This window comes from Leptonychotes weddellii, chromosome 3 (genome assembly GCF_054177405.1).
Source record: "Leptonychotes weddellii isolate Sample4059 chromosome 3, ASM5417740v2, whole genome shotgun sequence".
Lineage (NCBI taxonomy): Eukaryota > Metazoa > Chordata > Mammalia > Carnivora > Phocidae > Leptonychotes > Leptonychotes weddellii.
In genome coordinates, this window is record NC_138371.1 from 66,490,509 (window position 1) to 66,506,652 (window position 16,144).

The 16,144-nt window shown below is 36.5% G+C and overlaps 1 protein-coding gene across 14 annotated transcripts in view; it reads left to right on the plus strand.

The window, feature by feature from the left end:
• CCDC148 (coiled-coil domain containing 148) overlaps nucleotides 1-16,144 on the plus strand; it is a 173,134-nt gene that overhangs the window by 83,214 nt on the left and 73,776 nt on the right. For 7 of the 14 annotated variants that reach the window (XM_081814400.1, XM_081814401.1, XM_081814406.1 and 4 more), the window contains 4 exons: nucleotides 618-700; nucleotides 907-1,058; nucleotides 2,457-2,552; nucleotides 2,633-2,814. In XM_081814400.1, coding sequence (XP_081670526.1) covers nucleotides 618-700; nucleotides 907-1,058; nucleotides 2,457-2,552; nucleotides 2,633-2,814 — 513 coding nt within the window. Of the gene's footprint in view, nucleotides 1-291; nucleotides 313-617; nucleotides 701-906; nucleotides 1,059-2,456; nucleotides 2,553-2,632; nucleotides 2,819-16,144 lie in introns of those variants that run through there. The other 7 variants (XM_081814410.1, XM_081814409.1, XM_081814411.1 and 4 more) reach the window with 3 other exon arrangements.

The window sequence follows — 16,144 nt, forward strand, 5'->3', positions numbered from 1 at the left end:
CAATGTTTTTGGATGTCCATTTAGAGCTGGTTATGGTTTCATTCTAAAAATGACTATAACTAAATAATATGATAAGAAGTCATTAAGATGTATTACTTTTATTAGTGTATAAAAATAAAACATACTTGTACTCCCATTTCCCTATTTCAGGACCTCATCATCTCTTAACTTTTGAAATAACCTCCTTGTTGGTCCAGGTTTAGCTGATCCCCTCCATCTTCATTTTCTGTTTTTATTGACCACCCCTCCTTTCAGCCCATCCTCCATTTTGCTGCCTTGGGAATCTTTGTGAAACACAGCTCTGCTTGGCAGGTGAGGTCGGCTTAATTATCCTCAGTGGCTTCCTACTGTCCTAAGCTCTTTGCACACGAAGCAGTGCTAGGATGTGCCATGTGTTTGCCTTTGCTCATGCTGTTACATCTGCCTGGAGTGTTCACTTATGCTTCTTTCTATCTCAGTGTCTGGCAAGTGTCCAACCCATGTTAGGAATTTAGTGTATGGTCTGAATAAATGAACAGCTGAATGGGACCACATTAGATTAAATTTCTAGTAGTTTTTTAAATCTATATATGTTCACGATTATTTAAAAAAATTGATGGAGATAATGTCTATTTCAGGTGTAAAATGGAATCTGAAATTAAATCCTTTCTCAGTGAAGAGAACATTGGAAATGAATGTCTTTCTGACCTTACAAATTTTGGTGAGTTGTTTTCCTTTTTGATCCTATATTTAAAGGGGAATTTTGTTTTGAAGATGAAAGTGGGCCACTCACTTTAAGTTCTCTTACTATTAACTGCTTGTTTTTTTTCTGAAGGAATCCAAAGCAAAATCTGCCCTCTAAGACCTGTTCTTGAAGAAACTTAAAATAATAATGTGTTACCTGGATCTAATTTTCTTTCTCTATAGAACAAGAGTTATCAGAACAATGGTACACATATCTTAAAAATGTGATAAATCCTATTCAGCAGTTGAGAGCAGATCTAAAATACAGACAGCATCACATTTCACAGCATTCATACTCACATATTGTGCTTAACTCAGTGAAAGTACTGGAAGAGGTCAGTATATTACCTTTACTTCTAATAATGTAGTATTTCATTTTTGTCCCAACTAGAACAGTTTGACATAAGAAACAAATGTGTGCCTTGTATTTAAATAGAAGGTATAGCAAATTCTGTCTCTTCAGTATCTTAAACATATCCCTGAATGTGTCCAAGCATACTTATTTCTCTCCTGAAAAGTTACAAGGGCCTCATGACTAGTCTCCCTGCGCTCATTCTTGCCACTCTTCACAGTACATTTTGGTATTCTACCTTCGGCGCAGGGAGATCAAGTCATCCCCCTGGTAGATCCCCTCAAGGCTCCTGCTGGCCCACAGTTCCTCCCTATACATCCTGCTGTCTCTCTTCTTAAACCTCATCTCTTGCCTGACACTCCCCCTTTCTCCTAGACCTTGTCACACTGAGATTGGCCTCCCATCTATTCCTTATATGTGCCAGACTGCTTCTCATCTCAAGGCCTTTGCATCACCTGTTTTCTCTGTCCCACTGATGGCACTTTTTGTCACTTAGGTCTTAGCTTAAGTGTCCTGTCCCCTGAGAGGCCCGTCCTGATCATCCACGCAAGAGAAGCTACAGTCATTCTCTATTACGTTACCCTGTTTTTATGTCACTTACCTCCTCTTGATAATTGTCTTATCTTTTTTTTTTTTAAAGATTTTACTTATTCATTTGAAAGAGAGAGAGCATGAGTGGGGCAGGGAGGAGCAGAGGGAGAGGGAGAAGCAGACTTTCCACTGAGCAAGGAGCCCAATGCAGGACTCAATCCCATGAACTGAGCTGAAGGCAGACACTTAACTGACTGAGCCACCCAGGCGTCCCTGGGCATGGGATTTTTAAGGCCTATTAGAAAATATATTATTTATGAAACCAATATAACAACATTACGGAATAACTGAAAAATAGTAAGAAAAATCACCTAAAAGCATACATCTAATGCCATTATGACTGTGGAGCTTACGCTGTAGTCAGGGGAGGTAGTCAATAAACTAATAAAAAAATAGATAAGGGGCGCCTGGGTGGCTCAGTTGGTTAAGTGTCTGCCTTTGCCTCGGGTCATGTTTATGCTCTCTCTCTCTCTGACAAATAAATAAGTAAGTAAGTAAATAAATAAATAAAATCTTAAAAAATTAACCCCATGCCCAGCTGGGGATTGGAGGCAAGGATGCAAAGGGAGAAGGGGCGATTGAACCAGAGACAATCTGGTAAGCTCTCTGCTTTAACACAAACAAAATCCAAATAAGGGTGCAGAGTGGCTATGACCCCACTGTACTTCCTAGGCCCATTTTTAGGATATGTTCTGGAAGCCCCCTCTGATAAGCACTGCCTGGCTATGGCATCTCTTGAACCCTTTTCCACAGGTCCTCAAAGAAACCTTCTCTTATCTATATCCTCTAGGTTGACTTCGTGAAGAAACAATTGACTGCTGTCTTTGAAAGACTTAGTCTGGAGCAACAGAAAATAGAAAATTATCTTTCAGACTGGAGTATGAAGGTAAGTGTGATGTGTTTAGTAATTTGTTTACCAGTTTGTCATTTATATTAAATAAAACCATCATATATTTTTTTTTTCAGATACTAGATTATTCTTCAGAAGAAAGAAGTAACCTGCTTAGTGAACTGCCCATGGAATTAGAAACTTTGGAATGCCCATATCCTGATTTGAAATCTTCGATCCTTCATGAGTTCTGTAACTTTACAGAGAAATATAAAAAAAAACTTCAAGACTTTGATCTGCAGTTAGAAGACATATCCAGGTGATAAGATAAAACTACTTGAATTATGTAGGTTTTTGCCACTACATTTTAATATTTATTATTTTAATTTCATTTATTGTTTTCATAGTTACTATGTGGTTGGAACATAGTCAATCAATAAATGTTTAGATTGACTATTTGTTGAATGAGGGTTCTCTTTCCTCCAAAATAATTTTCCTGAACAATGACTTTAAAGATTTTTACAAGGTTGAAATGTGATGAAAATAACTCCTCACTGAGCTCTTTACTGCATAATTAAGAAGCAGTTTAAAGCATGAACTTTCAGTAACTATGAATTTTGATTTTAAGGTGTGAAGCTCTTCTTCAGTGGGAATTTATAAATCAGTACTAATAATAATTGATTGCAATGGAAAATGTACCCATGGAATTATGTTACTTGTAATCCACTATGACTTTGTCCTACAGTAAACACAAAGTATGTTTTATAAATTTTTAAAAACATGTTAAATTTTTTTTAGAAAATGGACTTTTGGATGTATCCTGAGAATGACAAATCCTCTTCTGAATGACAAATACAATATTAGGGCATTTAAAATTCAGTTTTGGCAGGGTCATCTTCTGTAGTATAAATTCTGTATTAAAATTAAGTTAATGAACAAAGCCAGAAATGCCACCGTAGGTTAGATCATTAGCTAACCTCATATGTGTTTTGTACATGAAGTTTCTGAGGAATATTTTATAGGAAAATAGACCTTTTATTCGATTATATTGACCTGAAAATTTTCTTCAAAGAATATGTATTTTGAAAAAAAGGAAAACTATTGAAGGGACACATTTATACTAAATTAAAGCAAGTTTTTACTAAATTTCTTACATTTCTTAATGAATTGCCTATAAATGAAGCTCCTTTATATGAAATTGCTAGTGTTAAGAAATAAGTAACAACAAGGAAAACCTTAAATCCTACCAAGTAGAGTTCTTTGCTTTAATAGCTTCTTGATCCAACTCTGGTTACAGCTTCTACTTGTCTTCACATACTTGGAGAGGCAATCCTAGGTGAAGTCTGCATCTTTCCTGACCCATGCTTTTTCTTACATCTCTATGGGGGTGGTCATGTGTTCCTCCTAGGCATACACTTTTTGGTCTTCTAAGAGCCCCTTCTCTCCCCACCTCTTTGCCTTCCTTTTTTCCATCCCACCTTGCAATAAAGCTGGGGGAAAAATTAATAATATATCATTTATATGTGCTGATTGATTAATTAATTACACTTTAATTGAAACTCAGTCACAATGAAATGTTAACTCAACCATGCACTTAGGTGAAGTCTCTAATTGTAAAATAAACATCCTCTCTCCCTTCCCCATCCCAACCTTGTTAAAGAGATTTTAGAACTCATCAAGTAGGGAGAGGGGTTTCTGTTTTTGTTCTTTTGTTTTTCTAGGGGATGCATTATAATCAGGCTGCTTGTGGCTATGAAGAAGGCAAATTTGACTCCTTCCTTTGAAAGCATGTTGACTGCCCTATTTATTACCTTTCCTCTCAGATGTATTTTGTCCCCCTAGGAAATCTGGTTGAGATTGTGGTTTTTCTAGGTTAGTAGCTCCTAAGCATAGAAGAGTTTGCCTTAGCAGCCTATAGTGGATCCTTTCCACTAAGACCTATTCTTCACAGCCCATTTTCCTACTTTCCTTTTCATGAGAACTCAGTTTCTGCTCTTCCTTTGTACAATGCTGTACCACTCAGAAAAAGTTGAGATTCACAGTTCCATTGCCAATACTGAGATTTAGGTAGAGAATAAGATGAATATATATCACATGCTAAGATTTCTGCATTGGGAAGGCACACTGAGGGAAAAATAGCTTAGGAAAGCTTAGTGGAGGAGGTGAAGTTTACTATGGAGTTTAAAGATTGAGTAGAATTAGAATAAGGCAGAAAGGAGGTAGGGAGGACATTCTAAGAAGGGATATTAAATGATTAGACTGTAAAGCCCTTGAAGACAAAATAATTTATTAGCAATATTTGCTAATATCCTTAGCACCTAGCACATCCTGGCACATAGCAGCTTTCAAATAAACGATTGTTCAGTTGATTTGAATTAAAGGTGAAAACATTGAAGGTGAGAGGGGCAAGGCCTGTTATAGGAGCAGTAGGAATCCACTTTGGAGGAATATAGGTTCATAAATTCTAGCTTAAGAGTCTGCTTGCCACAAATAATTATCCAAAATAAATTTTATATAATTACTGATATGTTTTACTAGATGAATATTTATTGGGTAATCCTTAACATATAGTGGTTTCTGCTGAGCTCCTTGGTAGGGGGGTAAACAGACAGACTAGATTAGAATATGGCCTTGCCTTTTAGAAGGCTTAGAATGTTTAGGGGAAGCAACATATACACATGTATCCTGCCCAAATAAAAACTATATGCAAACAACAACCGAAGAGATGATTTTATAAATAATGCTGGCACTGAATGATGAAGCATCAATAAAACTGAATGAGTTTTCAGGAGTAGTCTGTTTAAGAAGAAAGAGAGTAAATGGGCTATTTTCAATAAATACAGAGGTCGTTGGCCTCAGCAATCTGTGGCTGGTGGGCAGTAAGTCATATAAATGTACTGTTCTAATTCGCATAATGAATTATATGTTTAGCTATAATACTCATTGGATTTAGAGTTTGCCAGTACCTGCCACTATTTTGATATGGCCATTTCCCAATTTGGTTCTAGTTATTAGGCCTTGTGAGAATTCATATAGATTGTGTACATATATGTACACACCTATACAAGTGAGTGGATGCTTATTTTAAACATGTGTAATGCTGTGACATAAGAAGGTTGAAATATCTGGGGGACATTTTTAAATTATAAAATTTTCATTGGGCTAAAGGCAGTTGACCATGGTTAATCCCAACATTTATTTTAATTCCTTCTATTTTGTCGCAGCTCACTGGTTTGGGTTGCAATGACTCTATCCCCATATCCAAAGATAGGCTCTGGTGTTAGGAGTGTGCACCAGTCAGTAACCTCATTTCCCCAAGGTACAGCAACTCGATTTTACTCTGAGTGACATAGGAAGCTATTGGAAGCAGAAGTGTGAGAGCAGTGTGAAGTAACAAGACCTAACTTAGGTTTTAGCAGGATCACTTTGGGAGTTGCTGTGTTTAAGATGGAGGTAGAGAGGGGCAAGAAAAGATTGAACACTTAGGAGGTTATTTAAGTAACCCAGGTGGGGGGCGCCTGGGTGGCTCAGTTGTTAAGTGTCTGCCTTCGGCTCAGGTCATGATCCCAGGTTCCTGGGATCAAGCCCCGCATCGGGCTCCCTGTTCAGTGAGGAGCCTGCTTCTCCCTCTCCCACTCCCCTGTTTGTGTTCCCTCTCTAGCTGTCTCTCACTCTGTCAAATAAATAAAGATTAAAAAAAAAAAGTAACCCAGGTGGGAGATAATGGTGGCCTGGATCAGGAAGTGGAGATGGTATGAAATAGCCAGCTTTTGGACATATTTTAAAGGTAGAGCCCACAACAGCTGCTGACAGAGTTCATAAGGTATGTGAAAAAGAGCAACAAAAGAATAATCCAATGTTTTTGGGTTGAGCAACTGGAAAGATGGAGTTACCATCAACTGAGATGGGGAAGACTGTAAAAAAAAACAGGGTTGGACTTTGTGGAAGACCAGGTGTTCAGGTTTGGACATACTGAGTTTGAGATGCTGTCAGATATCCAAGTACAGATTTTGTGAAGGCAGTCAGTAATATGACTGTGGAGTCCAGGAGAGATATCTGAGCTGGAGATTCATATTTGTGAGTCATCGCCATGAAATCAGGTGTGATCACCAAAATAGTGAGTGAAGAGACAAAGGAGAGAACAAAGATCCCTAGGATCTGGTGGCATTAAATCATCAGCGAGGAGAGGGATACCAACACTGGATGCTGAGAAAAGGTCTATGAGATGTGAAGAAAACCAAGAAACTGTGTGTCCAGGAAGGCAGGTGGAGAGGGAGTGGTCAGCAGTGTGAGCTGAGGAGGGATGATCACTGAATAAATGCTGCTAAGTCAAATAAAATATGACTGATAATTGAAGATTTGCTCTAGATGGTAAACAACTGTTGAGTCATTGGTAACCACTTTCATTGAAGAAGTGGGAACAAATGCCTAATTGGGTTGGATTTAAGTGAGTGGGAGAAGAGGATTCAAGACAATGAGTACAGACAACTTTTCTGAGAAGTTCTATGTAAAGGAGAGCAAGAAAGTAGGGCCAGATTTTCCTGTTGTTGATTTGTCTTTTGTTTTGCTTAAAATGGGGGGGAATATTACTGTTTGATGCTGATGAGAATAATCCAGTGTTGGGATTTGGTACACAAGTAGAGGAACAAACAGATAGTTCATTGACTACAGTAACAGGTGGGGATGCACAGTATATGGTGCAGGTACTAAGAAGTGAATAGATGTCAGAGTGGCAGTCCGTGGAACTCTGGGTAGTAATTCTAAATACAAATGATAAAGAAATTTATGAAAACCTCTCTACTCATCAAAGCAATAAAAATTTTTTTTAAATGCTTAGATTTTTACCTACACAATGGTAAAATATAAAAAAATTATCCAAGGTTGAAATATGGAAGAAATGGGCATTTTTATACATGAATGGTATATAAATTCTTTTGGAAGGCAATCTGGCACTATGTCATCAAAAATCTTTATAAATGTGAGTAATCATTGTTTAGAAATAATCTTAAAGGAAATAATCATAGAAGTGAAATAAATAGTTGGCTTCAAGAATATTCAACGTTGTTTTTTTCCTTTCTTTAGTGATAGCAAAATCCTCAAAATGACGAAATAGCCAACAATTTGAGGATTACCTTCATCAATTATGATATATCCACGTAATAGAATACCACAGTCATTAATAATTATATTAAACAATTTTTAATGATACAAATAATTGCAATAAGTTGTTATGCAATTAGAAATTAGGCCACAAAGTAGTGGATTCTCTCTCTTTTTTTTTTTTTCTTTTCCCTCTGAAAGTGTTACATTTATAAAGCTGCAGAAAAAAGACTGGAAGTTTATCCAAACAATAACAGTAGTTATCCCCAAGAGGTAAAATTATAAATTAAGTTTGGCATACATGCTTTTTTCTATTTGTAAAGCAAAAACACAAACTTTTAAAAATCTAAGTTAAAGAGTGAAGGGGATACTATTGATATTTAATGAGTACCCATTATATGACATGACAGGTACATGCCATTTTAATCCTCAATACAGCCCATTTAAAAAATGACTTTACAGATGAAAAAACTGCAGCTAAGTGGAAAGTGAACAATATAAAGTCTGTTTTCATATAAAGTCTTTGAAATCTGGTCTGCATATTACATTTGCAGCATACCATAATTGGGACTAGCCACGTGTTACGTCCTGAATAGCCACATGTGGCTTGTGGCTACTGTCTTGGACAGCACGGCTTTAAAGGATACTGTCTTTTACTCTAACATATTTTTTTCTTTAAATCTGACTGCAGTTGAACCTATTTCTTTATTCAATATGTGTGAAGCTATTTAGATTCTATTTAGGCTGTATTTCATTAGTAACATGAAGACAAGTTTAATTGCTTGTTTTAGACTCAGATGAGATTGTGGCTTTAATTTCCTAACATTTGGATGAATCAATCATATAGATGAGGCATAATTGTCTGATGCTCCATTTAGCTATGTCAGATCTGAAGCCAATATGCAGCAAAAGCTATAGAGTGATAACGAGTAATTTCTGCTTTATTGTTTGATAGGCATATTAAATTTTAAATATTGATTCATAATTATTATCCTATTATTTTATAAGATCAGAATCTGAATACTATTTAAAATCTACGATGATTATAACAATTTTGTCCCTCTGTGTGTACATTGTCAAGGCCTGTAGTTTCATGTTTTTTCAACTAAAGTATTTCAATTTACTCGTTACTTGAAAGTTACTTACTAGTAACTTTCAAGATAACTATTTAGTAGCCTTATATATGTTTCCTTATATATATATTTTTTCTCTTAATACAGAAATAATTACATTTATTACAGAAATTTTTTTTAAATATTTTATTTATTTATTTGACAGAGAGAGAGGCAGCGAGAGAGGGAACACAAGCAGGGAGAACAGCAGAGGGAGAGGGAGAAGCAGGATCCCCACTGAGCAGGGAGCCCGATGCAGGGCTCGATCCCAGGACCCCGGGACCATGACCTGAGCCGAAGGCAGATGCTTAACGACTGAGCCACCCAGGTGCCCCTATTACAGAAAATTTTTTAAAAAATCAAGACAAGCAAAGAGAAGGAAGTAAAAATTAGTCTTAAGTTCCCAACACCAAGAGATATTCTCTGGTAACATTTTATATATTTAAGTTATATGTATGTTGTTTATAAAAATGAAAACATACTCTACACAAACTCATTGTTTTTCCTGTTTATGAATCAAATCCGGTATTATTCATTTTTCCAATCAATGTTTCCTAACCTAGGTCTTAGGTCACTGTATTAAATATTGCTTTACAACAGATTTTTTATTATACACATGATATTACAATATGTGGTTGTACCAGATAAATTCAACCCATTCCTGGTTTTGGACAATTATTTAGTACACATTTTGGTATTTGTTTAAAAACCTTGGAGCAAACAACTCTGTTGCTATATTTTGAGCCATGATTATTCCCTTAACACGAATTTCTAGAAATGGACTTGCTGAGTCAAAGGGATTGGAAAATTCTAATGCTTTTGAGAGTATGGCTACATTGCTCTCCAGAAAAGTAGAAACACTTTATACACTGACCAACAGACTTTCCATTGTTTGGTTCATCTTTTGGATTTCACTGGATTTTGCAATCATGTGTGAATATCACCAGTGTCTTGTTCATATTCTCTTTCTCTCTCTTTTTCAATACTTATTTACATAGCATAACTCTGTCACTGTCTTTATGTGAAAGTTTTGCCAACAGAATTGGCAAAAAGATGAAAAAGATAAAAGCCAGCATCAGAAACCAGCACTCAAGAAACAGTGAGTGCCCTCATGTAATTTTCTTTAAAATATTTTTAATAAACAAATATTTACCTGTGAGGATATTGCTTGATGAATACAAGATAGAAGATAGAGAGGGAAAGGAACAGAATAACTGATATTTGCTTACTTGGTGAAGTTACAAGTTAAAAAATGGGGCCTTAATTACCAGGGGGGATTCTTTTCTGAGGATAGAGTCTCAGAAATTTTGGAAAATTTCAGTGCCTGGGGATGTCCAGTCTCAGGTTCTACATTGCTGTTCTGGGCTGGTTGTATGTCAAGGATGGTTAGTAAGACGAGAAGTGCTCAGAATTAGGAACATGATTATTCAAACACTGGCGTGTTCACTTAGTCACATTGGTTACATGACCAACTCGAGCAACACCCCTGGGTTACTGCAACTCTCATTTTCTCTTGACATATTCCAACGTGGTTTGTCCAACCTGACTTTGCAATTTATATTTGTTAGAGAGAGGTCATAGTTGTAGACTATGATTTATTTTTTGTCTTATATATTTAATAATTTTCTCTTAAAATAAATACATCATTGAAAATACTTAATTACTTTATGACTCTTGAACTAAAAGCCATATTTGACAGTTGTTCAACCTACTTTGTGTTTGTTGTGGGAATAAAGTATATTTTAAGTTCTTTTGGCTATAGTGGAATGCATTTTATCAAGGGAGAAAAATGGATGTATTTTCTGTAGGATACCCTAAAAGCTAGTCTTAGAGTTTGCCTTGCTTGATTAATAATTCAGTTTGTATATTTACTTGGATATTATGTTTGTTTAAATGTATCTGTGAAGATATATCTAAAAATAGTGGCTATAAGTTTCTAAGTGCAACCATCTTATTGTTAGTATCACTGCAGTCCACACCTGCCTTCTTGACATAATTGTTTCAGCTAGAAACTATGCAGTGTAGAGGTGTTTGAGGCTACATTTTTTAATGCTTTTGGAGACTGAAAAATCTGGGTGTTATAGGATGAAGGAGTAAGAGTCATTTATGAGAGGTTTCTGTTCTTTGCTGGGTGTGAAATCAAATTAATCTTGAGTAAATCAGATACATGGAAACATGTATCTGGAGAAAATGGAGACATAGCAGCTTAACAGATTTGTGTCCAGGACAATTGACATATGTTATTTTTAACCTGGATAATACAGGTATAGTTTATTATTAAAAGAATAAAATATGTGTAGCTATAAGCAAAGACAAGATTAAAATTACTATGGACAGGGTTGCCAAATTTTGACAAGAGAGGAATTATAATGCCTATTTTATATATCAAATCAATTGCTCATAACAAAGTTTTCCTACTCCTTGTACCTTGAGGTCTAATCCTTTGAGGAAACCATATCATTAGAACTGAGACTATGGAGAACCAGTAACGTAAGAAATTATAATCACCACGCTCAGTCTTATGTCTATCTGCCATATTAGTGCCTATACAAGAACATAAAGTTGAATATTGATAATGTCTAAAAACTAATAAACTGAGAAAGAGAACCATCAGTCTTCTAATCCATTCTTATAATTTCTTAATGACTACTGATAGTTGGTTTGAGGTGATATTATAGCATTTTTATGTGGCATTTAAAATTTCAAAAGCCTGAGGCACCTGCCTGGCTCTTGAGCATGAGACTGTTGATCTTAGGGTTGTGAGTTTAAGCCCCACCTTTGGGTGTGGAGCGTACTAAATAAATAAATAAATAAATAAATAAATAAATAAATAAATAAAATGTCGGGTGCCTGGGTGGCTCTGTCCTTAAGCGTCTGCCTTCTGCTCGGGTCATGATCCCAGAGTCCTGGGATGGAGTCCCACATCAGGCTCCCTGCTCAGCAGGGAGTCTGCTTCTCCCTCTTCCCTTCATCCTGCTTGTACTCTCTCTCGCTTGCTCTCTCTCTTTCAAATAAATAAATAAAATATTTAAAAAAAAATAAAATCTCAAAAGCCCTCAATGGTTAATTAAATTTTTCCTCATGCCATCCCAAAGAAGTAGGCCGGTTTTATTATTCTTGTTTTTGAACCTGGAAAACTGAATCATAATGTCTATATAAGTAACTTTATTCACTTTAACTTTATTGCACTTAAAAATGTTCTTGTTTCTCCAAAATGAAAAATAAAATGGTACATGGGGGCAAGTTCTGGCTCAATAGGATTTAAAAAATAGAGCATACAGTGTGTTTGTAGATGATCTTGTCTTTATTGATTTTATACATTTTTATTTTGAGCTGGTTTTGCTTAGTTCTGGGTCTTTGTCTTAAAAATGGCCCTTGATGTTGAACACTTGTCAGTTGCCAATCATGTGAGGAATGTTAGTGTAGATGGTGGTCTCTGGACACATTGTATCTGCATCTCTGTAATCTCTACATCCTTCATAGCACTTTCCTTCCAAAGCAATATTAGGATGCCATATTTTAAAAAGTCATTTTTCTTTCCTTCAGTTAGCTATCAAATACGGTATCTTTGGCTGTAAGTAAGAAAATCCCAACCCAAGTCAATGTCACTTGAACAATAGGTGATTTCTTTTCTTATTTCCCATAAAGTGCAGAAGTAGAGAAGTCTAAGCACAGTGAAGTCTGGTTTTCTGCATTCTCTTGCCCTGCCTTCCTGCAAGGTAGATGACTTCCTACAGCAGTTCCCACCATAAAACTCAGGGGCAGAAAAGGACCTTTTCTTCCTTGTAAGCTAGAAAACCTTTGCCTTAGAAGACTTCTTCTCACATTTCATTGGCCAGAATTGAGTCTTTTGTCTGTGCTTATTCCAAACATTGGCCAGAAGAACAGGAAGCTTGTGAATGGATGTTTGTAAAGGGCTTAAAATCAATCAAGATTCTCTCTCAGGGCTGGGAATGGTGCTCACCTTCCCTGGAGTGGAGGTCCTATGAAGGAAGGTAGATCTTGAATAAAATTAGAATTCTGATGGGCAGAAGCAGGAGTAGGGGCAATGTTTGTTACAATTACCTTTCCCTTACACTTCTTATGATGAATATAATTATTTAAAAGCTAGCATATGGAGTGGTTGAGCCATTATGTTTTACTTTTAACAGGCTGTTTTATCTTGATCATATGATTTCAAAACTTCCACTAGGAATTATATTGCCTCTTAAAGCTGTGTAGATAGATGTAGGGACAAAGGATGGTTTAGGAGTCTTGCCATTATCCCAGCTACTCCACTTCTAAAAAATACACATCCTAAGTAAAAAATTGAGCTTTCTATGACAACTATTCCTCCTCAAAAAAATCTAAGAAAAAACAGTGTACTTTCTATGTCAACAGCAATTGCAGCTTCCAGATAAATCACTTAACCTCCTCTTCTGGCCAGATTTATGCCCCTAAACCATTCTATAAGAAATTCTGGGGTTGTCAATTTTAGAACCCTACCACATTTTCACTTTCTTGTCACTTCTCTGTGGCTTTGGATGCTGATGCAAGTTCTGGCTTTTCCCTACAGGCAATTTTGTTGTTGATTCTTTAATTCAGTGGATTTTGGCCATACTTCTACACTTGATCTTAGCCAAAAGGCTGAAAAGTGATGGCCATACTTCTGAGAGCCTACCTTATTCTAGCCGTCAGCTCCCACCTAAGTAGGCAGACTGGGCAGAGCCTAGGGAACCTGGAGGTGAGAACTGCTAAGTGAGAATGGATCTCCTGGAAAGACAATGTACTTACCCAAACAAAATCCAAGGGGAAGATTCTGTTGGTCAGAAATAAGTCTAAGGCTAGGAAGGCCCCTGTAAACCAGGCTGAAAATCAAAGATAGATTTATATTTGGATAATGGGAGTGGGGTGGTGTGGTAGTTGGGTGGGGAGACAGTTTCAGGAACCAGGCTGATTAGATTCAGTGTTTGGGTCTGATTTGGAAAGATCACATTAAAAAGTAGAGTCAAGTTGTATTTCCTAGAGGGTCAGACCCAATGCAGCCAAACAAGCCGATTACATCAGAGCTATCTTTTATTCATATTAATCCACCAGTGGTTCATTGGAATCCTGCTTCTTACTGGAGAGAAGCACTAGGTGTCTCCTGCCACTGTTACAGTAGAAGAGTTAAAAGAGTTTTTCTTTAGGCCAGATTCACTATGGCCAGTTGCCAATCTCGAGCTCACTGTTAGATGTATCAGGCAACTTCAGAAGGTACTACCTTTTTGCTGGAAATCTCCCTTTGCTCTGAGAAAATTATAAAACAACTTTCAGCCATTTGTGAACACAATGTTTAGTTTCATAGACTTGTCTCTGCTGTTAAAGTACTTGTCACCCTTAGGTACCTTGTTTGCCACAGTTGCCTGCCTCTCTGCCTCTCCCCCACCACAAATGTATATTGAGGTCATGGAGCCAGAACCTAAAGGAAGTGACTTAAGGATGACTAAGAAGAAAATTGGTGGCTAAGTTAATTGTGAGTCAGTTTAGGATTTTTGGAATGATTCAAACAGGTAGAATTAGGGAGACAATCAGCCTTAGTGTAGTTAGATTCTCACAGCTGTTGTCCTCCTTTTCTGAATTACCTATTTTGTCTCATCCTGGGATATCATGATAAAATTATATCATGCGACTTCATTATGGGGTGGGGATGGTAGGTGGAGACTGAATGGTAGATATCTCACACTTCTGCAGTCTGGAATTTCCTGAAGTGTTAGAAGTGCCCAATAAACCTGGAAACTGTAAAATCTTGGTGTGCTATTATAAAGATGAAAATTATGAAACATTTTAAATTAGAAAATTTGGGTGGGCAAAAAGAATAGAAATTGCACAGACCTGCCAAAGATTTTTTTCTCTAAAGATAATTTAAAAGTTGCAAAAGTTTAGGATAATTTTAAAGCCTTCTTTAAATTTTTAAAAATTTTGGAGTCACTTTTCAAATTCAGAAAGTAGGTACGTGATCAGAAGAGTTTTCAATAGCTGTATAATTTAGCTACTTCTGTCATTGGAATCACCAGCAAAGCAATTAAATTAAGCAGGAAATTTGGAAGGTAAAAGCTAACCTTAGGGGTGCCTGGGTGGCTCAGTTTGTTAAGCGACTGCCTTTGGCTCAGGTCATGATCCCAGGGTCCTGAGATCAAGCCCCACATCGGGCTGCCTGCTCAGCAGGGAGCCTGCTTCTCCCTCTCCCTCTTCCTGCTGCTCCCCCTGCTTGTTCTCTCTCTATCTCTCTGTCAAATAAATAAATAAAATCTTTTTAAAAATTAAGAAATAAAATAAAAGCTAACCCTAGTTATTTTATATAGCTTAGCTATTTTACATAGGTTTTTCTGTACAATGAAAAGACATTTGATTAGGAAAGATAAATGTCCAGATTGGAATTTAGAAATGCAGATTCATTAAATTTGATTTTATTTTAGAGGCTAAGTAGGAAAGAGCTACTTTGTTATTGTGAAGAGGCTATTATGTTTAAATATTCCTCTTAGATTTTTACTATCCAGAAGATATATATATATATATATACTGGTGGGAGCTTTCTCCCTCACAAAGAGCATCCTAATGGAGATGTATGACTGTGCCATTACTATTGCTGACGTGAATATTTGCCTCAAAATTTAAGCCTGTGGCTCTAGAAGCTGCTATAAATACTCTAAAATAATAATATTGTGAGTATTTATATATCATTTTAAGGTATTTTTTTTGTTTTTATTCTATGTATACTAGAAAAATGACTTACAGTTTGCATAATTGTGGTAATTGGCTAAAGCTGTTGAAATGTGAGGTTTCTAAAGTCAGTAAGAAGAGCAAAATGGATGTGATCATTTGTGGCATTCTTGGTTTGAAATAGTTTTGATGTTATATTATCATTTCATATGTTTAAGTGGTTTTAATGTTGTCACTATAATGGCACCTAATTAATACATTCACACAATATGTAAAAATGCACTCAGTGCCACAAATTCTCCTGCTGCTACATTTATTTATAGCAATGTACACTGCTTAATGTGTGCTTTTATTTGAAAAGCATTTTTGTACATGTTTGCCATTTGCACTTTCTCTTTGAGTGTAGCTGACATTTTGCACCACCATTCAGTATGAGAGATCATCAAAGCAATTAGCTTAGAAGTACTCCATTTACCAAAGGATTAAAACTATTTTTGAAAATTATGGGTAAGATGGCTTAGAGATTATCTTAGGTCAGGTTCTGTAGAAGCAAAGCTGAGACAGGAATTGTAAGAACAAGTGATTTGTTGGGCAATGCTCTCAGGAGAAGGATGTTAAGGGAAGAAAGAAAGATGAGGGGAAAATGGCTCTGCATGGAGGTGATCTCAGTGGATATGGGTTGCCGTTTGCCCCCACAGTGAAACTCTAGAGCATGAATGGTATCGCAGAGTTGGTTCCGTCGTGAGGCAAGTGGGT